At 39.2% G+C, this 27500-nt stretch overlaps 1 protein-coding gene across 3 annotated transcripts in view; it reads left to right on the forward strand.

Moving 5' to 3' along the window:
* LOC125038515 (eukaryotic translation initiation factor 4E-like) overlaps positions 1–20016 on the forward strand; it is a 61065-nt gene extending 41049 nt beyond the window's left edge. For 2 of the 3 annotated variants that reach the window (XM_047632021.1, XM_047632004.1), the window contains exons 2-5: positions 2280–2467; positions 2618–2795; positions 3290–3429; positions 17004–20016. In XM_047632021.1, the coding sequence (XP_047487977.1) occupies positions 2343–2467; positions 2618–2795; positions 3290–3429; positions 17004–17118 (558 nt within the window). In that variant the 5' untranslated portion in view covers positions 2280–2342 and the 3' untranslated portion in view covers positions 17119–20016. Of the gene's footprint in view, positions 1–2279; positions 2468–2617; positions 2796–3289; positions 3430–13132 lie in introns of all 3 variants that reach the window. The other variant, XM_047632012.1, reaches the window with a different exon arrangement.
* The last annotated feature ends 7484 nt before the right edge of the window (positions 20017–27500 follow it).

The raw sequence follows: 27500 nt of genomic DNA on the forward strand, positions 1-27500 counted from the left end.
AGTATCTCCTACTCTATTCCTAGTCTTCTAATTACCTGTATGTGTATATATATATATATATATATATATATATATATATATATATATATATATACATACATACAGGAAATATCTTCACATATGAGAGAGGTAACTGCTATAACTTTCTTAGCACTCCAAAGTGTTTTAACAAATGAAAAGTAATTCTATGGTATAATAAATTAACAAAGACCAAGGGAAACTAGTAAATCAGTCCTTTACCTTATGACAACAGGTAGTGTTTCCACTCAGGTGGCCTACATTCTAGCAGTGTGTTTCTATTTTCCTTGCTGACTTGACACTGAATGTTTTTTAAACAATTGTGGTAAGGGATTTTTTTTTTTAAGAGAGAAACTAGGTTTGAGTCAAGTACATACATAAATGCATAAGAATATTTATAGAAAAAAAGGAAACCATTCACACACATTTACCTGACTGTTGCGTGTGATGTGTTTGAAAACACTTGATGGGACAGAGTCACATTATACACAGAAGCAGGTAAAACAGCTCAATGGAACACTTGATGAAATTATGAGAGACCTGATAAGAATAGGCAGCTTGTTAAACATCTGCTCCTTTCATATCATTTTCATTAACCTGATGTTGCCAGGGATAACCTCTATGACATGCTATGCACACTGAGTTTGTCTTTACAGATAGATGGCTCCAAAAATACTTAGTCAATTCCTTGATTTTTGGAAATATTCTTTGCCGTGTATTGCTATTAGAAATGTTAGTGTAATAATTGTCATGTTGGTAATAGAAATAAAAAGAAATAGCAGCATCTATACAGATAAAAGAAAAAAAAAAAAGGAAAGGAAAGGAAAGGAAAGGAGAAATCAGGACTACTATTTAAATCCTTAGTGGCTGAGTAAAGACATTTCACAAAAGCGAAATAAAGTGAACACTACATTTTCCTGGCAACAGTGGGTTGAAGCCTGTGTTGTCAGTCCATGATTGCCTTCATGCATGTAGCAACGCAGTCCTTTTCCGGGCCCACGTAAATTTAGAAGGCACAGCAGTAGTCCAAACCCTTGCTATCATTGACAAAGAGCTTATATACCTTCAGATTGAACCTAACCTACTTGCACAGGATGCAGGAAGCAGTCTGAAAGTGCTTCTGGAAATTTCATATGCTCTTGTTGAAGGATATCTGTTGAGACCGAGGGAACACTGCTGAGCATTACTACTATAACACTTAGATTACTGGCCACAGCTTCCTCATACATGGTTTGCAGATTTGTTGGTTAAACTGATCCCAATGCATGATCTCTGGGATGATCAGTGTAGATTAGGGGATCCATTGATAAGTAGTGCTTCAAGATCAGCTTTGGATGCATACCCATTAGTAGCCAAAATAAGCAGTTCACCCACTCTGGTTGTTGCTGCATCTACTCATTTAGAAGATAGAGAAGTCTAGCTGATTGAAATAATAGAATGAAAATGTAAATCTTTATTCTCAAAGCATTTTTTTTTTTTTTTTTTTAATTATTTTTTTTTTTTTTTTTTTACAAGTTGAGGGGGTGTGTCTGAGAATTGGAAGTGGCACAGGATATTCTCTTGTTTTTCTTTTCTTTTTTTTTTACCAAAGAACATGAGCTTACCAGGAGTATTCTCCCAAGCTTTCATAAATATAGCTGAAAGCAGCAAATCCTAGTGGAATTCCAGGCTAGGTGTTTCATGGTTGTGACAGTTGAAGTCCTATTTAGTCAGCCATGTAGGTCTCTTTTGATGATGAACCCTTGTCTATACAGCATGAAATCAACCTTGTCACTGACCTTGCTAGAGGACAGAGCAAAAAATGTAATGTGCCAGGAGACAGGGATTTTGAGAGACCTATAGAAAACCTCACAATCAAGACTCACTGAGGTCAGAGGCCAGATATCTTCAGCTGAAGAGACAACATAAATGGTGAAAAGGGAGCAAGAGAACCTAGGAAGTATAGTCAGGACAAGGCAGATGGCAGGCAGAAGGGATGCAGATCTGCTATTTTTGTCAAATTAAGGGATGGGGAAAGGAGGGGGTTCACAGGGCAGGTACTTCTTATCTCCCTGGTGACCTCAATGTGTTGGTAAAGAATTCTGCATTAAACCTGTTACTAATATAGTAAGTGACATAAATAGGTTCATTCTCTAAAACATTTTGATGGTTTTGCCAATTTTGATGCTGCTTGAAGTAATTTGAGGCCTCATCCAAATCTGATATTATTGAAACTGCTGCTTAACTGTTCAGTGTTCTTATTGTATTTATTTCTATTACAGAATGATAAATCACAACAGAAAAAGGGTGAAGAGGAAGGAGGGCAGAAGACAGTTGCCCCAGATATGCTTATCAAACATCCCCTACAGAACACCTGGACCCTCTGGTTCTTCAAAATTGAAAGCAATCGCAGTTGGGAAGATTGCCAAGTTGAGATTGCTAGCTTCAACACAGTTGAGGATTTCTGGGCGTAAGTTTGGCCTGTTTAATGTATAAACGCTTGCATTGTCTTTGTTTTAACATCAAAGGATTTAAGCATGGGAAATGATTTGCTGTGGTGGTATATATTTTATATTTGTTGTAATTAGTTCTTAACCATTTTTAATTTAATGTCTTGTAGGTTGTACAACCACATTGAACCAGCTTCGCGATTGAAAGTAGGTTGTGATTATTCAATGTTCAAGCAAGGGATTAAACCCATGTGGGAAGATGAACACAACTGCCGAGGAGGTCGATGGCTTATTAATCTCAACAAGCAACAAAGATCCACTGAACTTGACAACTTTTGGATGGAGGTGGTAAGTAGTTATTTTTCCTTTTTGATTTGTATTTGTTATTGTTATTATTATTATTATTATTATTATTATTATTATTATTATTATTATTATTATTATTATTATTATTATTATTATTATTACCCAGAATTATAATTTGTATAATTTTCTAAGATGGAATAATGCAATGCCACTTTGATATAGATATATAACAATCCTCCCTGACCAGACCTCGAACCTATATCACTTCGGGTATAAATCAATTTCCTCTGAGTGCCCATAGGGAGTCTATAAAACCTCGCTATCATTACTCATATATGAGTAGATAGGTAATGTCTATGGAGCTAGTTAGATCCTAGTTGCACACTCCGCATAGTGGGCCATGTGTCATGGTTGGTTTAGTACTGGCCCTCCGGTTTCATACCCGGAGAGACCTAGGTTCGAGGCCTGGTCAGGGAGGATTGTTATATACATTTTTTTAATACCTCCAACAATTATAACTCATATCTATCTTGCAGCTGCTGCTAATGATTGGAGAATCTTTTGAAGAGCATAGTGATGAAGTGTGTGGAGCTGTTGTTAATGTGAGAGGCAAGGGCGACAAGATTGGTGTGTGGACAGCTGATGCAAAAAAGAATGATAGCATCCTTAAAATTGGGTAAGTACATGTTGATTTGGAAGCAAAGATAGAGCAGTTTTAGTTCAAACTTGAAGGTTCAGTGAATATGATTTATGAGTTCAAGATTGAAGACCATACCAGCATTTTCTTTAACCCAATACCAATGGGGAGAGTATGAACACATGTGCCATGTCCACTGTGAGTTTTGTCTGTTTATTGTATATACAAATAGATGGCTCCATAGTTGGTTAGTCACCAATGTGTCAATTAGTAGTCTGACCTACCTTGCTTGTTTACCCTTTTCTTTGATTTTTTCTATACATATATATATGTGTGTGTGTGTATATATATATATATATATATATATATATATATATATATATATATATATATTTATATATATATATATATATATATATATATATTTATATATATATATATATTTATATATATATATATTTATATATATATATTTATATATATATATATATATATTTATATATATATATATATATATATATATATATATATATATATATATTTATATATATATATATATATATATATATATATATATATATATATATATATATATTTATATATATATATATATATATATATATATATTTATATATATATATTTATATATATATATATATTTATATATATATATTTATATATATATATATTTATATATATATATTTATATATATATATATATATTTATATATATATATATATATATTTATATATATATATATATATTTATATATATATATATATATATATATATATACTTTATAATAGTCATAATGTCAATAATGATAGTATCATTAGTAAAAGCATAAGGGGGGAGGGAGAATTCTGAAAACTCCAGGAAATAGGGAATCAGGTGAGGTCATGTAGACCTATTAATTGGCTCCTTGATGACTGAACACTTGTAGAGACAATTCACTAAACAAAACTACAGTGGACATAACCTATTCCTGGCAGCAATAGCGTTAAGCCCCTGCTGCTGGGATAGCATATGTACACATGTCATGCCCCCTCTGAGTTTAGTTAGTAATTGTCTTTACAGATTTTTCCACAAGTACTTAGTCACAAAGGAGTCAATTACTAATGTCACCTTTATCCTTTTCCTTTAATTTTATAGATAATCGTTCAATTTGTATCGCTGTAAGTAATATCTAAAATAACCATCATTATTGACAAATCCCACCCCAACTCAAAGAAAGGTGAAATCGGTTCAGTTTTGAGGTCTACTGATTTACTTGGTAGCTGAGCACCTGTGCCATCTACTTGTAGACATTTCACAAAACAAAACTACAGTGAATACTGTTGAACAGGTTAGAAGTTGTATGAATATATAGTGTGTTGTGCACATGATTATATTTGGTGTTGTACAATAAAGTATTACTAATAAGTAATGAATTCTTTAGTTTGTATTATTTGGGCTGTCAGTACTAGTATAGGTTAGTATTTAAGGAAATGTTTTTCAGTTGTCTAGTATTAGTGTTGAAATTGCACAAGCACAAATAACCACCTTTATATGCAACTATTTCATATATGTAGAAATCTAACTCAAAAGTCGGTCATAAGTAGCTTTTTGTATTCTAGAAAACACTAGTTTACTTCCTGTATGTAAAAGGTATTTCCTTGGTGGATGAAACTTCTCCTTAATAGATGGTGTTAAATAATTTACAGTTTGAACAATTCTCATTTGTTCACTGTAGAGATTGGAATATGCTGTATTTATTATATACTTCTTTCAACCTAATTATGATGAAGATGGCTAATTATTGACATGATCCATGAATGATTACTGATTTTATTCAAGGTAAGTGATGCAGATCTTAGCACCCACCAGAGTTGTTTGAATTAGGCATTAGCTTCAGGGAAAGATTTGACTGATTTTGTGGAATATAGGGAAAAGAAAAAGATTAGCACTTTGATTTATTAAGTCGCACTCCAAAGTTTAAAGAGAAAAGGGGGAAAAGAAGAAAAAGAAAAGTATGTGTGTGTGTGTGTGTGTATATATATATATATATATATATATATATATATATATATATATATATATATATAATTGAAATTACTTTTCAGTTACATATATATACTTTTTTCAGATTAATACAGTTATGGGGACTTGGTTTTGTTACCTTTTATAGAGATGTGGTAGAAGTCATTGATGTTACTCATCAGTGGCCTGTGCCCAGCCGGTGGTGGCTCGTGTCCTCTGCCTAGTGTGTGTGACCACTCTTGCAGAAAAGCAGCATTCCTTGTCTCTAAAGAAATTGTTTTTTATTTTTTGTATTTTCTAAAGTCTATATTTGCCATATTTTCTCGCAAGTTGAGTGTAAAAAAAAAATTTTTGTACACGTTCCATAACTGATCATTATTCACTCTACTCTGAATAAAGTAAGCAGTGTGTGCTATCATGGGTTATAACTGTAGGTTTTTATTGAATTTTCTTCTGCATTTTTTCAATTTTTCTTATAAAATGAGTTTTAAATGAGGGTTATATTATATAGATATAGTGTTCTCTGCTCATAGACTGGTTTTATATATTTATAACTATATCAGATAAGTATCACATTTGTTAGTTTGAGACAGACAGACAGACAGACTTATTTTCTGAATTATCCAACTAATCAGATTGTGCCATTTCACTGATTTTGTATACTTGATATAAATCGTATTTTGCTGTAGTTGTAACAAAAAACTCATGGCATGTATGTACATGCCACATGGAGTAGAGTTCAGGGATACCATGGCATGTACATACATGGTACTTGGCAGTAAGAGGTTAATTTGAGTTGGTTGGGGGAAGGAGGTAAAATGCATATCAGTATTAAAAAATATAAGCAAGGAGAAATTTAATACAAAGTGTACAAGTGGTATACAAGCTAGAAATAGTTTATTATTTGTCAATTTTCAAAGAATATTTTATGCTAAAAGAAAATTGTGGTAAGATCTACATTGGTAGAAAAACCCACAATTCAAAAACTAGATAGATTGAAGATGAGACTACAGTTTTCAAATCCACCTGGATTCCATCTTCAGGTCTAAAGAGAAAAGGGAGAGGAGGGGATATAAAAGAGAGAGAAGAGGCAATGCAGTAAACAGGGCAGGTGAGGACAGACAAATGGGAGCAAATTGAGGTCAGATAAGGTCAGAGGATCAGGCAGACTATGCACAGGGTGGCCAGCATGAGGGAGAAGGCAGAGGATGTGGGAAGCAAGGAGACTGTCAGCAGGAGAAAAGCCACTGTTCAAGTTGAAATTAGGCTGTCCAGTCCATCTGATGGCCTGTGTCCCACTGATAGCAAAAGAGGGCATTGTTGTTGTCCCCCCTGCATACAGAATACTTATGCTGAAACAGACACTTAGTGAGACTAGCACCTGTCTCGCCAAAGTATTGCTTATCACAGGAGGCACAAGGAACAGCATAGCTACCCACCTTTGAGGTAGAAGGGGGACTGGTTGTGACTGTGTGTGTTTACCTGGCAAAAGATCAGCCTGCAGTTGAGAGGGTGAAGAGGGCAACGGAGAGAGTGGATCTCCTTAGTGTAGGGCAGTCTGAGGACAGGCAGGTGAGGAGTCTCTTTAGGAGAGAGAGTTGTGGTAGAAGGTATGCTGTGCTCTGGATAACGCGATGTCAAGAACATGATGAGGGTAGCCTGGTTTCAAGAATGAAGTATGCAGGAAGTTGATCTCTCCATCCAGGTACTGGGTGTCACAGATGCAATAATGCCCTCTTGCCATCAGTGAGACATAGGCCATCAGATGGACTGGTCAGTGGCACGAATTATCTTTCTTTCCAATGATGTCCACACCCAGAGACTGGTGGAGTCCTCCTAAATAAAGCAGCTGCCTAATTTCAACTTGAACAGTGGCTTTTCTCCTGCTGATAATCTTCTTGCTTCCCACATCCTTTGCCTTCTCCCTCATGCTAGCCACCCTATAGTCAGCCTGATCCTCAGACCATATCTGACCTCCATTCGCTTCCATTCGTCTGTCCTCACCTGCTCTGTTTACCGCATTGCCTCTCCTCTCTCTTTTATACCCCCTCCACTCCCTTTCCTCTTCAGACATGAAGATGGAATCCAGGTGGATTTTCGAAATTGTAGTCTCATTTTCAATAAATCTAGTTTTTGCATTGTGGGTTTTTCTACTATAGTATCTACAGGGTAGTTTTACCATTCATCATCTACATTATATAAGAACCTTGCAAGTTTATAAAGGTGAGGATGGGAATATTCATGGTAAATAATAATATTGCAATTTCATATTTTCTGTTAAAGGATATTTTGAGTTTTTTTAAACACCAGAAAAATAAGTTTTCTTTCAGTTCTACAAAAATTGTTAGGCCATTTTAAGCCTGAGAATTGTAAGATAGAGGTGACTGTGTAAACTGTGTTTTATGTGGAGATGGTACAGTACGTTTGTAGTAAGTATGGTACATGCAATTTATTTGGGTGCTGTTAATGTGTGGTAATTGAATGGTTAAAACACAACCATTGATAAAGTGGAAAAAAAAGAAAATGATTATAATTTTGAATAATGATGGTGATAAGAATAAGAATAATGAACTAATCAAAACTGTTACAATGCTCTGGCAGCAATTTTGAAATTTGATTGGCCTTCAGCTTCTAAAATTGAAATTTGTTTGAATTAGAAATTGTCTCCCATTCTCTCCTCCACTTTGTGTTTCATGAATGCATTATTGTATAGCCTGGGGATTAAACTGGAGTAGCTTCTTTGTTGGCGAAGATTCTGTAATAGTTTGTGTTTTAAGTTTGTAACTTAGTTTTGAAGTTATGAGTTACTTGGATTATTTTCAATCCTTTGAGAATAACCACTCACCACAGATGGTATGTATTTATGTCATAGCCATCTTTAGCTGTGTTGCTGGGAGTGAGTGAGTGTTTGTGAGATTGAATGTATGTGAGTGAGAAAATATGTGTGAGCGAGCGAGGGAAAGTGCTTTTGTTTGAGGGGGGGAATGAGTGAGTGAGTGACTGTGTTTTGGAACGAGAGAGTGAGTGACTGTGTTTTGGAACGAGAGAGTGAGTGACTGTGTTTTGGAACGAGAGAGTGAGTGACTGTGTTTTGGAACGAGAGAGTGAGTGACTGTGTTTTGGAACGAGAGAGTGAGTGACTGTTTTGGAACGAGAGAGTGAGTGACTGTGTTTTGGAACGAGTGAGTGAGTGACTGTGTTTTGGAACGAGTGAGTGAGTGACTGTGTTTTGGAACGAGAGAGTGAGTGACTGTTTTTTGGAACGAGAGAGTGAGTGACTGTGTTTTGGAACGAGAGAGTGAGTGACTGTGTTTTGGAACGAGAGAGTGAGTGACTGTGTTTTGGAACGAGAGAGTGAGTGACTGTGTTTTGGAACGAGAGAGTGAGTGACTGTGTTTTGGAACGAGAGAGTGAGTGACTGTGTTTTGGAACGAGAGTGTGAGTGACTGTGTTTTGGAACGAGGGAGTGAGTGACTGTGTTTTGGAACGAGAGAGTGAGTGACTGTGTTTTGGAACGAGAGAGTGAGTGACTGTTTTGGAACGAGAGAGTGAGTGACTGTGTTTTGGAACGAGAGAGTGAGTGACTGTGTTTTGGAACGAGAGAGTGAGTGACTGTGTTTTGGAACGAGAGAGTGAGTGACTGTGTTTTGGAACGAGAGAGTGAGTGACTGTGTTTTGGAACGAGAGAGTGAGTGACTGTGTTTTGGAACGAGAGAGTGAGTGACTGTGTTTTGGAACGAGAGAGTGAGTGACTGTGTTTTGGAAGGAGAGAGTGAGTGACTGTGTTTTGGAAGGAGAGAGTGAGTGACTGTGTTTTGGAAGGAGAGAGTGAGTGACTGTGTTTTGGAAGGAGAGAGTGAGTGACTGTGTTTTGGAAGGAGAGAGTGAGTGACTGTGTTTTGGAAGGAGAGAGTGAGTGAGTGACAGACTGTGTTTTGGAAGGAGAGAGTGAGTGAGTGACGGACTGTGTTTTGGAAGGAGAGAGTGAGTGAGTGAGTGACTGTGTTTTGGAAGGAGAGAGTGAGTGAGTGAGTGACTGTGTTTTGGAAGGAGAGAGTGAGTGAGTGAGTGACTGTGTTTTGGAAGGAGAGAGTGAGTGAGTGACGGACTGTGTTTTGGAAGGAGAGAGTGAGTGAGTGACGGACTGTGTTTTGGAAGGAGAGAGTGAGTGAGTGAGTGACTGTGTTTTGGAAGGAGAGAGTGAGTGAGTGACGGACTGTGTTTTGGAAGGAGAGAGTGAGTGAGTGAGTGACTGTGTTTTGGAAGGAGAGAGTGAGTGAGTGACGGACTGTGTTTTGGAAGGAGAGAGTGAGTGAGTGACGGACTGTGTTTTGGAAGGAGAGAGTGAGTGAGTGACGGACTGTGTTTTGGAAGGAGAGAGTGAGTGAGTGACGGACTGTGTTTTGGAAGGAGAGAGTGAGTGAGTGACGGACTGTGTTTGGAAGGAGAGTGTGAGTGAGTGACGGACTGTGTTTGGAAGGAGAGTGTGAGTGAGTGACGGACTGTGTTTTGGAAGGAGAGAGTGAGTGAGTGACGGACTGTGTTTTGGAAGGAGAGAGTGAGTGAGTGACGGACTGTGTTTTGGAAGGAGAGAGTGAGTGAGTGACTGACTGTGTTTTGGAAGGAGAGAGTGAGTGAGTGACGGACTGTGTTTTGGAAGGAGAGAGCGAGTGAGGGACGGACTGTGTTTTGGAAGGAGAGAGCGAGTGAGGGACGGACTGTGTTTTGGAAGGAGAGAGCGAGTGAGGGACGGACTGTGTTTTGGAAGGAGAGAGCGAGTGAGGGACGGACTGTGTTTTGGAAGGAGAGAGCGAGTGAGGGACGGACTGTGTTTTGGAAGGAGAGAGCGAGTGAGGGACGGACTGTGTTTTGGAAGGAGAGAGCGAGTGAGGGACGGACTGTGTTTTGGAAGGAGAGAGCGAGTGAGGGACGGACTGTGTTTTGGAAGGAGAGAGCGAGTGAGGGACGGACTGTGTTTTGGAAGGAGAGAGCGAGTGAGGGACGGACTGTGTTTTGGAAGGAGAGAGCGAGTGAGGGACGGACTGTGTTTTGGAAGGAGAGAGCGAGTGAGGGACGGACTGTGTTTTGGAAGGAGAGAGCGAGTGAGGGACGGACTGTGTTTTGGAAGGAGAGAGCGAGTGAGGGACGGACTGTGTTTTGGAAGGAGAGAGCGAGTGAGGGACGGACTGTGTTTTGGAAGGAGAGAGCGAGTGAGGGACGGACTGTGTTTTGGAAGGAGAGAGCGAGTGAGGGACGGACTGTGTTTTGGAAGGAGAGAGCGAGTGAGGGACGGACTGTGTTTTGGAAGGAGAGAGCGAGTGAGGGACGGACTGTGTTTTGGAAGGAGAGAGCGAGTGAGGGACGGACTGTGTTTTGGAAGGAGAGAGCGAGTGAGGGACGGACTGTGTTTTGGAAGGAGAGAGCGAGTGAGGGACGGACTGTGTTTTGGAAGGAGAGAGCGAGTGAGGGACGGACTGTGTTTTGGAAGGAGAGAGCGAGTGAGGGACGGACTGTGTTTTGGAAGGAGAGAGCGAGTGAGGGACGGACTGTGTTTTGGAAGGAGAGAGCGAGTGAGGGACGGACTGTGTTTTGGAAGGAGAGAGCGAGTGAGGGACGGACTGTGTTTTGGAAGGAGAGAGCGAGTGAGGGACGGACTGTGTTTTGGAAGGAGAGAGCGAGTGAGGGACGGACTGTGTTTTGGAAGGAGAGAGCGAGTGAGGGACGGACTGTGTTTTGGAAGGAGAGAGCGAGTGAGGGACGGACTGTGTTTTGGAAGGAGAGAGCGAGTGAGGGACGGACTGTGTTTTGGAAGGAGAGAGCGAGTGAGGGACGGACTGTGTTTTGGAAGGAGAGAGCGAGTGAGGGACGGACTGTGTTTTGGAAGGAGAGAGCGAGTGAGGGACGGACTGTGTTTTGGAAGGAGAGAGCGAGTGAGGGACGGACTGTGTTTTGGAAGGAGAGAGCGAGTGAGGGACGGACTGTGTTTTGGAAGGAGAGAGCGAGTGAGGGACGGACTGTGTTTTGGAAGGAGAGAGCGAGTGAGGGACGGACTGTGTTTTGGAAGGAGAGAGCGAGTGAGGGACGGACTGTGTTTTGGAAGGAGAGAGCGAGTGAGGGACGGACTGTGTTTTGGAAGGAGAGAGCGAGTGAGGGACGGACTGTGTTTTGGAAGGAGAGAGCGAGTGAGGGACGGACTGTGTTTTGGAAGGAGAGAGCGAGTGAGGGACGGACTGTGTTTTGGAAGGAGAGAGCGAGTGAGGGACGGACTGTGTTTTTGGAAGGAGAGAGCGAGTGAGGGACGGACTGTGTTTTGGAAGGAGAGAGCGAGTGAGGGACGGACTGTGTTTTGGAAGGAGAGAGCGAGTGAGGGACGGACTGTGTTTTGGAAGGAGCGAGTGAGGGACTGTGTTAACCAAGGGGTTAAGGACGGGTCAAAACAAACCGCTCGAAATGTGTCGTACAGCCGTACGCCACGGCGGCGCGCCAAAGCGTGATTTGGCTTGGTGTACCAAACTTCCGCGCGTTGTCATTGATCGTCAGAGGGTAGATTTTTTTTTTTTTTTTTTTTTTTTCCCCCATTTTCTTCACCAAGGGGTTAATGGTAGGAATGAGTGGGTGTGGGGCTGGATGGTTTCATTTGTGTGGAGGCATTTGGATTCACAAGAGTGTGAGGATGTGGGGATGGATGGATAAGTTTAGGGTAAGGGAGTGTACCAGTGTGTGTAGGGTGGGAGGTTATTCTTTCAATGGAACCACAGGAATAGATTGAAAATGGACGTAGACACTCTACTTGTAGTGATCTTTATCCCCATAGATGCTGGGAATGTTTGTACATATACCCACTCTACTGTGATTTTGATTTATTAATTTTGTTTTACACATTGATGGCTGCAGTAGGACTTCGTCACTAAGAAGTCAATTTACAGGTCTACCTGATCTTGCCTTTTTCCTCAATTTTTTGGGGAAAAAATATGTAACATAGTATTAGTAGCTTTATAATTAAAATAATAATGATAATGAGAGTAATGAAAAAGTATTAGGGAAAAAAAAAAAATAGAGAATTGGGATATTAAGATCAGGCCTTCTGATTGATTCCCTGGTGACTAAGCATTAGTAGAGCCATCTATGTGTAAACAATATTCAAAGAACAAAATTACAGTGGCCAGTGCATGTAGCTAGCACCAATAGGTTAAGTATATTTTAAATAACCCAAAGTAACTTTTTGTTTCAATATATTTTATAAATGCACAATTAAGCACAGATTCTTAATATACCTGCCCTTTCATTAAGTTTCAGAGTAACCAAAGTAGTAATTGATAGATTAAGAAAATATCTAACACAAGTTTGATAGCAATTTTGTTGTCCAGTGCTTAATGGCAGGGCTTTTTTTTATATGATGGACACTACTAGTACACAGTAATTTATGTATCAATAAATTTAGTATTTGGACTATATTGGTGATTTATTGCAGTAGTGCACAAAATATTTTTACCTCTGAAGATATCTGAGAGATAGGTGTGTGTCTTCTATACAGTAAAGAAAATATTCTTAAAAGTAACCACTTATATATTTGTTGAGCTTGTTTATTAGGTAGGGAAAGCCATCTACAAAAAACGACATTAAGTCTAGATACATTGAAAAAAATAAAATTCCATGAACAATTTATATAGCTTATCAAAGATTTCATTAGAACTATAATAGGTTGCTGGTTTCCCATTTCAGCGAGAAATGTAAATCCCAGTTGAAGGTCTACAATCATGTAGCTCTTCACTACCAAGCTCATTCTGCCGCCCAGCAGAAAACAGGCTCAGCAATAAGATGCCTCTTCACAATTTAAGATCTTTACATGTGACCAAAGTGCTTTACCTAATAGGATTTTTATTTATTATATCTTCTCTGGTGTAATAGAATCTGATGAGAAATTTAAGTATTGACTTACATTACTGCTCAAATATATTTGTTTTACTTAAAATCATAAGCCTTTTAAAACTTCCTTTGCGTGGGGAGTTTTTTCATGATTTAGTAAGGAGACTATGTGAGATTATTTTCTTAGATGGCATATCCTCTGAATAGTGGATTTATTTTATTTTATTTTATTTCATTTAATTTAATTTTTGTATTCACTTTTTTCTAATTTTATTTTATTTATTTATTTATTTATTTATTTTTCTTTTTTTCTTTCCCCCCCCCCCCCCTCTCCTCTCTCTATGAAGTTGATGTTTTTGTTCAAGAGGTCCTTCTTTTTGTACACATTCAAAACTTTTTCAAAAGATATTGCAGCAGCACAGACAAGGTGAAAGGTATTTCCAATAAATGCAGTATAGGAAATAGGTGTCGTGTATTTCATTATTTTTATTTATTTTATTTTTCCCTTGTTTTCTTTTGCTTATATTTTTTTGTTTCCCTTTTCTCCTCCAACATTTATTAATGTTTTCAAGTGTAGAAGTATTTGGTTTCATTCAAGCCATTTCAATGTGAAAGTGAATGCAGCGTCTTAGTGAAGATAAGTGATCTTGTTTTATTAATCTATCTTTTATTTTAATATTTAGTTACAATGTTGAGTTTCTCAATTTGTAGATTAATAATGAAATTACTTAATAGATTTTCATCTGTATGTGAACTTGCATTTTTGGAAGACTGAAGAAAATTGTATGATTAATAAATTTATTTGTACTTCTTCAATTCAGTTGTTTGGAAGGCTACCTAAAATAAATTCCAATTGAATAATCTAGTTATATGTAAATGCTCCTAGATGATTTTTCCCTGTATTCTCTTCAAAATGTATGTTTAAAGGTTTATAGGATTAAATGAAAAGTATCAACCTGTTGAATATGAATAATAGTTAGTGTGAAGTGAAATTTTTTTTTTTTTTTTTTTTTAACTTGAATAAGGTGTGCATAGTATTACTTTGATTTAGGACTTTTAAGTGCCAAAATGCAGTATAGGTAAGAGACTAAGAACTTGAGGATTCAAAACAAATTCTTGGAGGGAAGCATGTATATTTAAGGATTTTAAAGGTAAGATATCTATAAATTCTTTGTTTACATCATGTTTAACCAGTGTAAAGGCATGGTCACACTGAGAAAATGTAGAAAAATTGTGTATATCTTGACACCACACAAGTCTGAACTTTCCTAGTTCACCCTACCCACATGGTGAGAGTACTACAGAATAGTGGTGTGCAGTCTACCAAAACTTCTTTGCTGCAGGCAGTAAGCACCACCTGACTGTTGCCATATATTATTTATTTAAGTGATAGAAGCAATAAAAAAGAGAGAGAAAAAAAATGTTTTGCATTAATGTTGTGCATATTTTTGTATAAAATATTTGGGGATCCTCCCCTTCTCCCCCTCCCCAGACAAAAAAGGGAAAGGAAAAGAATATCATAGTTACTATAAGGATTATAGTTCTTGTAATATCATAGATGAAAAGGAAATAGGTAAACTTTGCATTAAAAGTAATAATAATAAAAAAAGGTAAATAATTGAAAATATTGAATACTTGAAAATATTCAGTACTGTTATGTTTCTTGTTGCTGATTGATATTAGCCAAAAGATAAATGGAATCAAAATTCAAAAGTCCCCAGCATATTTATGGGCCCAATTTGATTGTATGTCCTAATCTGGGTTCAGTGAGAGCCTGTCGAGTTATTCATGCATTGTTTATAATGGTGGTTCCAAGAAAAATGAGATTCAAAAATGTCAGGATTGTCAAATTTTCTATTTGTTAGTTTTATATAATGTTTAGAATATATATATTTTAAAAATCCATTCTTATGTGTACTGTATTTTAATTGCATAATAGATGGGATATTGCTTGCAAAAACTTGACAGATCCATAGATTTCAAAAAAAAAAAAAAAAAAAAAAAAAAAAAAAAAAAAACACCTTTTAGTAATGTTCAACCTTTGACTTTACCCTAATCATTAACTCATTCCTAACCCTTTTTGCTACTCTAATTTACCATAGTGCCATATGACCTTTGATGTCATTTAGCATTTCCTTATCTGAAGGTGTTGCTCCCAAGCCTCATGCTACTGCTATATTTTGAATACGCCACTAGTGATCTTAGGTGTTGATGCGACATACAATTTTCAATAAATATATAAATATATGGCATATGCATTAAAGATGCATATTTTGGGGATATACCCAAATGAGGGGGAAGGTTTCTCCAGAAATGAAAAATTAAGTGTCCCACACAATTAAAGCATGAACTTTAATAAAGGCAAACAAAATGAGAAGTTTAGGAAACATATGCTTAATTGATTTAAAAATATGTAGTTTTTACAATATAAATATTTTAAAATTATTTACAAAGGATTCAGAAAAGTTTCCATTATATGCATGCTTCATTATTGCATCCAAATATGAAATTAGTTAAATTTATATCAAGTTGGTATCCACGAGGAGTTGTGTAGGTATATCATATGTACTTATTGCAAGTACCTTCCTTCACCATTTGGACATCCCCATGTGTATGTTGATACATAAACATTATAAAAAATACAAATGAGGGGTAAAATATCTGGTAAAATCTAGCAAGAATGGGTCTGCATTAGTGTGTGCACTGTTCTGTGGCTGGTCAATTATCCATCTCATGGTCAGGTGCTCAACGAGTGATACCAGTTACTAGAACATGGATGTGTGACGTAGTTGGTGGCACCCACTATCCGAGATTTTTCACCATAGCATAAAAAGACATCACCCATTGTCAGTGGCTAATGAGAGTTAATTTTATATTGCAGACCCTAATATTTCATGGGCAATTCTTCAGATGTACAGGTATCCCCCCCTTCCCCCCCATTGGAGAATATTGAATACATACACACTGCAGAATTACATCTTTAGAAATATAATGTATTACATATTTGATTTACAGTGTCCATAATATTTTAGTCATATGGAAGTTAGTATACCATATAGAAATGTAAGAGTTCAGTCAGGCAAAGGAAGACAAGTATATTGAAGCAGCAGTAGAAGTTAGGTTAGGTGTACATCACAATAGATTAGAATATCTTATAAAAAGTGATACTGTCATGACTGTAGGCCAGTTCAGATTTAATGGTAAAATAGTAGATATAATAGTAAGTCGGAAATAATTTGTGATTAAAATGCAAAACTGATTATTGTAAAGTTATTTCCGTTAAGAATGCAATTGCAATTATTTAACATTTTTCGTGTTGAAGATGCTGTTGTGATTGCTATTTTCCTCTAAATGAATAAGCTGCAATATTCATGACAATGTGGGTACATATCGCAGATTTGTTGTCAGCATGATGCTCGTGTGACCTTGGCTGAAGTGGACTTTTCTATAAGCATTCTTTTTCCTCTCATTATCTATTTATCTCTGCCATTAATATACACTTATATGTTTGAGTGTTTATACATGTCTTTTCCAGAAAATGAACATTGGTTGTTTCCAGTTTTCTAACTTGTTCAGTCATATAATAAATTTGGGATTGGGCATTTATGTATCTTAACTTTTATATGGTGTTATTGATTAGAATATAATTGTAGGAGTAAATCAAAAATGTAGATTGTATGTATGGCTTTTTTAATGTAGACTAATTTTTTCTTTTTATGTTTTGCAGTCAAGTCTTGAAGGTTCGTCTAAACATCCCCAGGCAGGTGAGCATTGGATTTCAAGCTCACACAGATACCATGCTAAAGTCTGGATCCACCGCCAAGAACAGGTTTACTGTCTGACACTCACAACCACACATAGTAAAAAGTCTGTTATTACGTTTTGGAGATGTAGTAACCAGCGATTTCTGTATCAGATGTGTTTTCACCAGACTTTATGTTGGAGAGAGGAGACAATGTTTTTTTTTTAAACAGTGTTACACTGAAACCAGAATTTCCAAACACTATCTGTGTCTTGCATTCCCAAACTGTAAGGAAGGCTACATGTTTACTAGCAAGCCAGAGTTAGTGTGTAAGGAAGAGTTTAAGGAAGAATTGTTTGTAATAGTTTGGATCACAAACATTTATGTATGTTTGTACAAAGTAATTTTTGTTTTAATGGCTAAGATGCTTGATTGTTGCTTAGTTTAATTGAAAGTTAAACCAATCCACACAGTTTCACATTCTCAGAATGGGCATGCATATCTAGCAATTAACCACGATTTCAATAGTCATTCATTATAGTAACTTGTAGATTCATGGATTAAGTTAAAAATGATAAAATCCACATTGGATATTGGGTTCTTTGAATTATTCTTGAAATCATGGTTCATTTCCACTTGCAGTTTTTCATTAACCACACACCTAATGGTTCCAGTGTTTGTTTTACTGTCTCACTGTCTTTCATATGTCTCTCTTCTTTCATTTTCTCTCTCCCCTCTCTTCCTTCATCTCTTCTCACTCTTCTCTTCATCTTTAATTTTTTTTCTCCTCTCTCCTCCTACTCTCTTTGAAATAGTGTTTGGAAAACAAGTAAATTTATTCTGCAAGGTAACCAAGAAAGACAGGTGGAATTAGATCATAATGTTAAATGTTTGCTTTTCTATTGAGAAATTTTGTTTGAATACATTCTGGCTTGAGGGTTAGGGAAAGGGAAAAAAGTTAATATATGAGTGTGACCTTTACATAAACAATAGATATATCATTGTTTAAATAAACTAAAATATATTTTTACTTGCAGCATGTATTTCTCTGAGCAGCATGCTTATATGTGACCATGCCAGCCATTGCAATGAACATAAACAAAAGTGTATAGATTTATAAATGTGAAAATTACAGATGTTAAAGGGGTGGCTTTGAATGTGGTAGTTTAAAGTATGCAAGCTTGAGAGACCTGCAAAAATAAGACTGTAGTGCTGTGTAGAACCTGCTGCTCCTTTGAACAATTGAAATAATAGTAAATCATGATAGATGAAACAGTCATTTGTGACACCTATGGAAAATAGGTGAAAAATAATTAGATGGTAATATTTTGATCTTTTCTCTATCTATAAAAAAGTAATCTTCATCTTTTATGATTTACCTTTTATGTGATTCTTGCTCCTTGGTTGGCTTCTGTGGAGATAAAACTATCCTAATGCTTGTTATAAAATAGAGGAAAGTTTGACATACTTCATATGGGCCTCAGGCAAGTTTTCAAACAGAGCTTGTGATATTTAGAATGGCTGAATGATCACTTCAAAAAGGGTAACCAAAGAGTGAAAATGCAAACATAAGGGCCAACATTATCACCTGAAAAGTTTATCTTGCAATGTCTTCTGAAACTGGATTGAGATTCTAGTATGCAGGTAACAACCATTCTCACAAGTCCTATAATTGTCTTGGACAGAAATGGAGCCAAACTTGGGGTAAATCGCTGTGAATGGTACAGTCTGAAAGTTGCATCTTGGTATTGGAAGGAAGTCCTTTCTGAATGTTCTTTGGGAACTGCTTTTCATGAAAAGAAGTCCTAAATTCTTGTCAGCAGGGAGCATTTCTTTCTACTATAGATGTATAAATACATCAACTGTTAAATTCTGTGATAGACCCTAATTTTATTACTTGTATATATGAAAGGTGTAAGAGTACTTTTTGGAGTTACTTGTGAGGCAGAATGTTGAAGTGTCCTTTATTTATTTTGGTTAACAGTAAATGATTTTAGAGGAGCAGGGAAATGTAATAACTGAGTTATTGGGCTTAATTTTACAACACATTTGCAAATTTAATTGTCAAACCTTTTTGAGTGTCTGCTTTTGAGTGCAGGGAATGTTGATAAACAGGTACTGGGCTTTACTTCTTTGTGTGACTATTTTAGTTCACCGTTTATTCAAGTTCATACTCCACACAGTTTTACAAGCAAGACCTGATAACAGTAAGCAGTGGGTTTCCAGTGATCATTTTATAATGTAGCTCAGTGTTGCATAGTATCATAATTCTCCAGTTATATCACAATTAGTATAGCACTTACATGGGATAAAATATGAATTTAAGTTATTTTTCATGTGGGCCTCAGGCAAGTTTTCAAATGGAGCTTGTGACCCATGGACCTGCATATGAGAGAAACGTCTGAAATTGGGAAGTTCATGGGATGGTACATCAGGTAGGAAACCATAATGAAGATTTGATAGAAGAGAACTTAGAAGTGAGATTCCCAGGGCCAAGCCTAATTATCATTCACTGTTCGTATTATTTTGTTGAAGTTTTACAAAAAAAAATATCTTCCTGCTTTGTTGCTAATCTTCCAGATATGGAAGTGGATACTGACTTGTTCTGTTGGTGAAGCATTACCAAGTAATGGGCCCCAATTCCTAAGCTTTATATTATGTAAAACAGACGACAAGAACTTCACTAATTAAGGAGGGTACTTGAGTGTTTGTGTAGTCTGATCCATATTTGAATGCCTTCCTTTCTGTGGGAACTTGTGATTCAACAGAGAGCTTGATGGCATGTTGACCACCCTCAACACTTTTTGGAGCCCATCACTAGAGCCGTAATCTTTCCCAAGCCTTATAACCAGTGACTTGGAAAGAGTATTTGATGTCACTTGTCAGTTTATTATAAATTTCTGAAGGTTCTGCTATTTCGTATAAAACACTAAAATGTGAAAAATATACCAGTGTAGTTCTAGATATCCTTTTATAATAAATTAGGTGTTATGAGCCACCAGGTGTTTTCATATCCTTTTCACATTTGTATTGTTTAAGTGACCCAGATAATGTAATACAAATGAATACAAATGCATGGCTTGGAGTGCAGATAAGAGTATTAAAATGTAGCTATGTTGGGAAAACTATTCGGTTAATTTTCCGAATATGACAATCGGGTCTTCCCTTACAATGTTTATATCATCAGATTTGTCCTCGTGGGATTAGAACGAATCTGATGATAATCTCCGTCGGATTCTCCAGCTGACAATCTTGATGTGATTTGATAAGTCCCGATAGCAGGGGAGGGCATGAAGTAGATCAGGGAAATTATGGGGTAAAACAGGCTTAAATAAGCAAAATAGAGAACAGAAATGTGCAAAAAACGCTTAAAATCGGCAAATGAAACTCTACGGACATTGCCGCCACCTTTGAAAGTCTACGGACCGACGCGCCAATTTTCGAAAAACTCTACGGGAACCAAAGCAAAAAATCTACGGGATTTCATATGATCCAGATCCCCTGTGGTAATCGTATAATGCGTCCTAACCAATAAACCAACCTAACCTAACCCTGTGGGATTTATACAATACGATCTATATATTCCCTAGCCAGGGGGCTCTGCCCCCTGGACCACCGTAGTATTAAATGCGCCTAGTCAGGGGGCTTTGCCCCCTGGACCCCCGTGGTGATATAGGTATCCACTCCACACACTTATTTTACTGTACTTTTTGTGTGACATGCGCGGAAAGTTTTCCAACTATTCTTGTAAGCTAGTCTCCTTGACCCCCCCCCCCCCCCCATGCCTTGTTTGTTGAAATGGGGACTGAGGCCCAATGTAGGGGATCAACCCCTACCTTGGTCATCAGCCCTCTCCTCAACTAATTTTGTAGTCTTTTTCCCCTCCTGCTTTTTTGGTTCCGTCCCTTCTCCAATCCTTTCTACTATCCACTTCCTAAGGTGTGAGAGCCATGCTGAAAGGATGAAAGGCTTACTTTGTGCCAATCCTGAATGGCCTGAGGGAGCCATGGGGACCCTGAGGGGTGGACTTTTATCTCCCCAACATACTCTAGGCTTACCATGGCCAATAATGATGTTATACCCTTGTTAGGGGCAATGAGGCTTGCCTCTTCATCAAATAGCCCCATCAACTTTCTCTCAGAGTTTCCTGACCCCAAGCTCTCCTTTGACCACAGTTCAGAACACTACAACTACTACCCCCTCCTCAATGCCTACTAACACATTATCTACCCAAGTCAACACTCAAGCTCCAGGAGGCATTTCAACTTCATCAGCTCTACCCCTACAACCTTCTTCATCAATCATCCCATCCTCCCTTATTACTCCTTTACAACCTTATTGTCCACCTCTGTAATACCTCCCTCAACACTACTACCTTTTCCACACGTCCCTGTCCTTATACCACCCGCAGCTCTACAAATAGTTTAAATATTCTGTTTAGCCCAGCCAAATCCTCCCACAGCTCCTTACTCTGAAAACACACTTCTCTTCCAGCAATGTCTCCAAAAATAAGTAAGCAAAGTCTTATTCCGTAGCCAACCTGATCGTTCTGGTCTCGTCACAGTTTCATCTGAAAACCAAGCTATAGCATTATCAACTCTAACTGATCTCTCTGGCAACCCTATTCCCACAGAACCTCATCCAAATCTCAATACTTGTACTGGAACTCCCCCCCAATCCTTTGCCCATTGTTGTCGTGGGGGGGCTTAGGAGACGAAGACTGAGACCCAATGATGGGGAACTCCTCAATCTTGGGACTCAGCCATCGACTCCACTAATTTTGCATGGTCTTTTTTCCCACTCATACTTTTCGTTTCAGTTTCTTCACCAATCCCTTTTACTATCCACCTCCTAAGGTGTTAGAGCAGTGCAGAAAGGATGAAAGGCTGACTTTGTTAGTCCTGAACGGCCTGAGGGAACTATGGGCACGGTATTCCCCTGCCATACCTGGCCTTTACCCCTCAAGGGGACCCTGAGGGGTGGATTATTTTTTTCCCCAACATACTCCAGGCTTATCATGGCCAATAATGAAGACGTAACCCCACTCTTAGGGGCAATGAGGCTTGCCCCTTTATCAAATAGCCCCAATCCCAGCTCCCCTTTGACCACGGCTCCGAACACTGCAACTACTACCCCATCATCAATGCATACTAGTACAGTATCAACCCTAATCAACAACCAACCCCCAGGAGACATTTCTACTCTCCCAACATGCTCAACTTCAACACCTTTACTCCCATAACCTTCTTCATCAACCACCCCATCTCCCCTTATTACTACCTCACAACCTTATTGCCCACCTCCCCATAACACTACCCCCCTCAACACTACTCCCTCCTCCACACGTCCCCGTACTTCTTCTACCCCCACCTCTACAAGAATCCTAAATACTCTATTTAGCCCAGCCAAATGGGACCGATTTTTCGTGATCCCTCCCACAACTCCCTACTCTAAAAACACCCTCCTCTTCCAACAATGCCTCCAAAAACAAGTAGGCAAAGTCTCTTTCCGTAGCCGACCCGACCACTCCCGTCTCGTCACAGTAACAACTGAAAACCAAGCTATAGCATTAACAAAACTAACTGATTTATGTGGTAATCCCATCCCTACAGAACCTCATCCAACCCTCATTACTTGCACCGGAACTGTCTCTATCTCCCCAACAGATTGCCCAATCTATGAAAAAGAATGGTCAGATTGTGGAGAGGACTTACTCGCCTGTCTCACAGACTATGATGCAACATATGTACAATGCTACTCCATTCCTCCCAGAGGAAATCGTAAGAAATCCATTAACATTGCCAAAATTACTTTCCGTAGACATGACCTTCCCTTTAATGTTTACATAGGTGGGGAATCCCTACCTGTCCGACCATATCAACCTCCTCCTCGTCAGTGCCAAAATTGTTGGCGTTTAGGACACCCAGCCAAACACTGTCATTCCACAGCCAGATGCCCGCTATGTGCCCAACCTGGCCATACTCGATCAAACTGCTCTGCACAATCACGCACATGTGCAAACTGTGGCTTTAACAACTAATCACTAACCCAACCACCCTTCACTAACATTAACTATAGTGCTACATGACCTTAGATGTCTAGCACATTTATTTTGCTTTTAACCATTAACCATTGTACTGGAACTCTCGTATCTCCCCAGCAAACTGTCCTATTTATAACAAAAATTGGTCAGACTGTGGAGAAGATTTGCTTGCCTGCCTCATGGACTATGATGTGACATCAGTACAGTGCTACTTCATTTCTCCTAAAGGTCATCTTAAGAACCCCTCCAACACTGCCGAAATTACTTTCCGGAGATATGACCTCCCCTTTAATGTTTACATTGATAAAGAATCCCTCCCTGTCCCTTCAGTGTCAAAATTGTTGGCGATTAGGACACCCTGCCAAACACTGCCGTTCCACAGCCCGATGCCCTCTAAGTGCCCAACCTGGTCATAACCGATCAAACTGCTCTGCAGAGTCACACACATGTGCCAACTGTGGTGGCCCCCATAATGTATTTTATAGGGGCTGCCCCACCAATGAGTTTGAGTTTGAGGTAGCAACATTCAGATTCAGACTTGGACTCACTCTACGTGAAGCCAGAGAGGAAGCACGTCGATGAGGTTTTTCTCTCACTCCGTACTCCAGTAATGTTGCTCGCTCTGCCCATCCCCCTCCCTCCCAAGATATTCCTACACCCTACCCTATACCTGTCCCTTCTACATCTTACTTCCCCATTTCTTCCTTCCTCAGTCAAATTCTTTTGCCACTCTAAATCCAGACACCCCAATCTCTACTACAGTCCCAACACCCTCCCCCATCCCCGCACTACCCGCAGCAGCCAGACTAAACATTCCACCCCTTTCCCCTACCACACACTCCCCTTCACCTACCTTTGTCTCTACTCCTCAAACACCAGCCTCCTCTTCCCCCTCACAAGAAAACCTTTGTCTTGCAAAACTCTCTAACCAAGTCCTTTACAAAAACTCTTGAAGATATTCAAAACCATCTACTTGAGTCCCAAACTGACGCCAAAACCCCTCATCCACCCTCAAATTCCACAACATCTGCTCCCTCCACACTTTAAGTGACTGCTGATATCCATCCTCCTCCTACTCATATTCTCACTACACCCTTAACTTCTACTCCCTCACAACACAGCCCTTTCCCTCCCAGCTCCAGCTCCATCTACATTAATCCTCCCACTATCCCCTCTATCCCTTCCACTCCCTCCTTGATAAACACGTGAATCCCATATGTCACAACTATGCCCTTCCCAAGATCCTTCACTTCTTGATACCCCTCCTGATACAACACCACCTTCCCCCTCTCATTCCTTATCTCACCCCTCTAGCTCCTTCTCCTCCAAATTTTCAAACACGTACTGTATAGCTCTCTTACATTGGAATATTCGCGGTTTCCGTTCTCATAGACCTGACCTTTGTCATATCCTTTCTTCTTATAATCCATCCATTATCTGCCTCCAAGAAACTTTTCTTACACATCCTCCTATACCAATCCCCAACTATCATTTTGTCTCTTCTTCACACTTCACACACCTTATGTCTTGTCGATACTTATCCATCAGAAAACACCTTATGTCATACCTCCCTTCCAAACCATTGCTCTGTGCACAGTCAGTTATTCGGATCTTTCTTCGCCGTTGGATCGCAGTTCTACTTCACCCCTTCCCACCCCATTGACTTTGACAACTCCTGCCATCTTTCCTCATAGTTGATTTTAACTGCCGCCACACTCTTTGGGGGGATTCAATCACCAACTCTCATGACCACTCCCTAAAACGCTTCCTCTCCACAACTGACCATATTCTTAGTTCAGACCCCCCCCCCCCCCACTTTGACGTACACACGCAATCTTTTTCATGCATTGACCTCTCTCTATGGTCCCCTTTTATTCATTTAGATTTCCATTGGTCAGTTCTAGACCACCCTCCCTATAGTGAGCATTTTCCAGTCCTCCTAACTCCCTGCACTGGAGCTTTGATAGAGCCGACTGGTCTACTTTCACTTCACTCTGCTATTCCTACCCCTCCATCCCCCTTCTCGTCCATTCCAGATATGATAAAATGTTTCACTACTACAGTTCTAAGAGCTGCCTATACAGCCATTCCTCGAACCTCAAGAACTTATACCTCCAATTGTGTTCTATGGTGGAATTTCGATTACACTAAAAAGTGCAGCCTGGAACAGTTACCGCTACAAACGAGGCACTCCTAATCAACTATTAGCCCATATCTTCTTTAAAAGAGCATCCGCTTGTCTTCGTTGTACAATCCGGAATAGTAAAACAAATAGCTGGCGAAATTTTCTCAGTTACATCTACGTCTATCTCAACTGTTTGGCGCCGGAACCATAAACTATTAGGCAACCCCCCCCCCCCCCCTATCTAGTCCCTATCCTTCATATTTAAGATACTCTCACTCTGATCCTTTCCAAGTCGCTAATGAACTAGGTGACTATTTCAGCCAGGTCTTTAGTGATTCTCGCCTTTTTCCACATTTTTCTTCTATTAAGACCATCAGGGAATGCACTCCTACCATTTTCACCCTATCCTCTGCCGAGTCCTATAATGCTCCTCTTTCTTCCTCTGAACTCAACGTTGCCTTACAGTCGTGCCACAACACTCATGAAGGTCCTGACGGTATTCACTACCGTATGCTCTGACACATTCCATCTTCCTCTCTATCCTTCCTATTAATTATTTTCAACCACATATGGATGTCAGGAAATTTTCCTTCTCATTGGCGAGAAGCTCTTATCCTCCTCTTCTTGAAACCCAATAAATTAGGTACCCTGCTTGTGCAAACTACTAGAGCGAATGGTTAACTTCCACTTAATATGGCATCTTGAATCTCACAATCTTCTCTCTCCTTCTCTGTTTGCTTTCTGCCGTGCCTGAAGTACAGCTGACCCACTTGCTCATTTTGAGACATATTACACTGCATTAGCACGCCATGAATCTGTATTAGTATATGATACTACATGGCGGTACCATATTCTCCAACAATTGTCCTCCCTAGGAATATGTGGAAACAGGTGTCTTTATAAAGTCTTTCCTCTCTAAATGCACTTTCCAGGTCAAAATTGCTTCTTCCACATCATCATTTCCTGAGTTCAAAGGCATCCCACAAGACAGCGTGCTCAGCACCACTTTAGTCCTTGTCATTAATAACACTGTCTCAGTTTTACCATTAGGAGCCCAATCAACACCATATGTTGATGATTTAACCATCTTAGCATATGGCATAAAGAAGAAGCTCGCCACTGCTACCGAATCTTACACTCTCTCCCATATATCCTGGCGCTCAGATCACAAAACTCTCCTTCATCCTCATGTTATCCTCTCCACTCTCGATTATTGATGCCATATCTACTCCTTTGCCACTACCTCCCTCCTTGCTAATCTTGATACAATCCACCACTGTGGTCTTCGCTTAGCCCTAGGCGTCTTCCACTCCTCTCCATGCCCTCACAGGCAGAGCCAAAGCAGGCTGAATCTATGCAGCCAGTGCCAGAAAAAGATAGATACACAGACAAAGCCTGAAGAGAGAAAAGCTAAACTAACAAAAGTCAGAGCTACCAAAGGCTCTCCACCCCCCAGTGGACCCAGGGATAGCCTAACAAACAGCCCAAATTCAGATGAAGATCCCTCAATCAGCAAGGACTTCACAATGGAGTTGTCAGACTCCGACACCTCTCAATCCAAATACAATGACATCTCAGATGTAATTAACACCAAGTAACATCATGACATACTATAGTGGAAAATCAATGGCTTCTATTCAAGGAATGCAATCCTCCAAGCAATAATGCGATCAAGGCATACTGATGTTGTCATGCTCCACTGCGGCTCTGGTAGAGAGAACCAGCTGGTGTGTCAATGAGATTGTCACAAGTGACCACTATGGCACTTTAACTACCCTCATGGATGCTGGCCTAGTCCAAATGCCACAACCAAATCCAAGATGGAAAACAGACAAGGCCAACTGGCAGGCTTTCAGGACACCTTGGCCCAATGTCTTAGATGCAATGAACCCCCACAAAGTGAAAATGTGGAAGTGCTTGAAGTCAGACTTATCAATGCCATAAATCATGCAGCCTCACAGAACATACCTAAAACTTGGCCTGGGTCCAGGGGTCACAAAGACGCCTGGTACTTTAATACAAGATTAAGAAGGTCAACCACAGAGTAAACATGTGCCGAAAACAATTCCAAAGGCAAAGAACCCTTGACAACCTAGCCCTCCTAAGGGAGGCTGTCAGGGATGCCAAGGAAAGTGCCAAGCAGGAAAAGTGGCTGGAATGATGAGTCCTTCGACCACCAAACCACCCTTACAGAACTATGGCAACGGGTCAGGTGAGCTACCAGTCGCTCAGCCCCGAGGTGCACATGTTATGATCCTCAATCAGAGGCAAAGAGATTGGTACACGAGTTATCTGCGAGAACAAGCAGCAACAG

Source organism: Penaeus chinensis, chromosome 3 (assembly GCF_019202785.1).
Source record: "Penaeus chinensis breed Huanghai No. 1 chromosome 3, ASM1920278v2, whole genome shotgun sequence".
NCBI classification, from domain to species: Eukaryota; Metazoa; Arthropoda; class Malacostraca; order Decapoda; family Penaeidae; genus Penaeus; species Penaeus chinensis.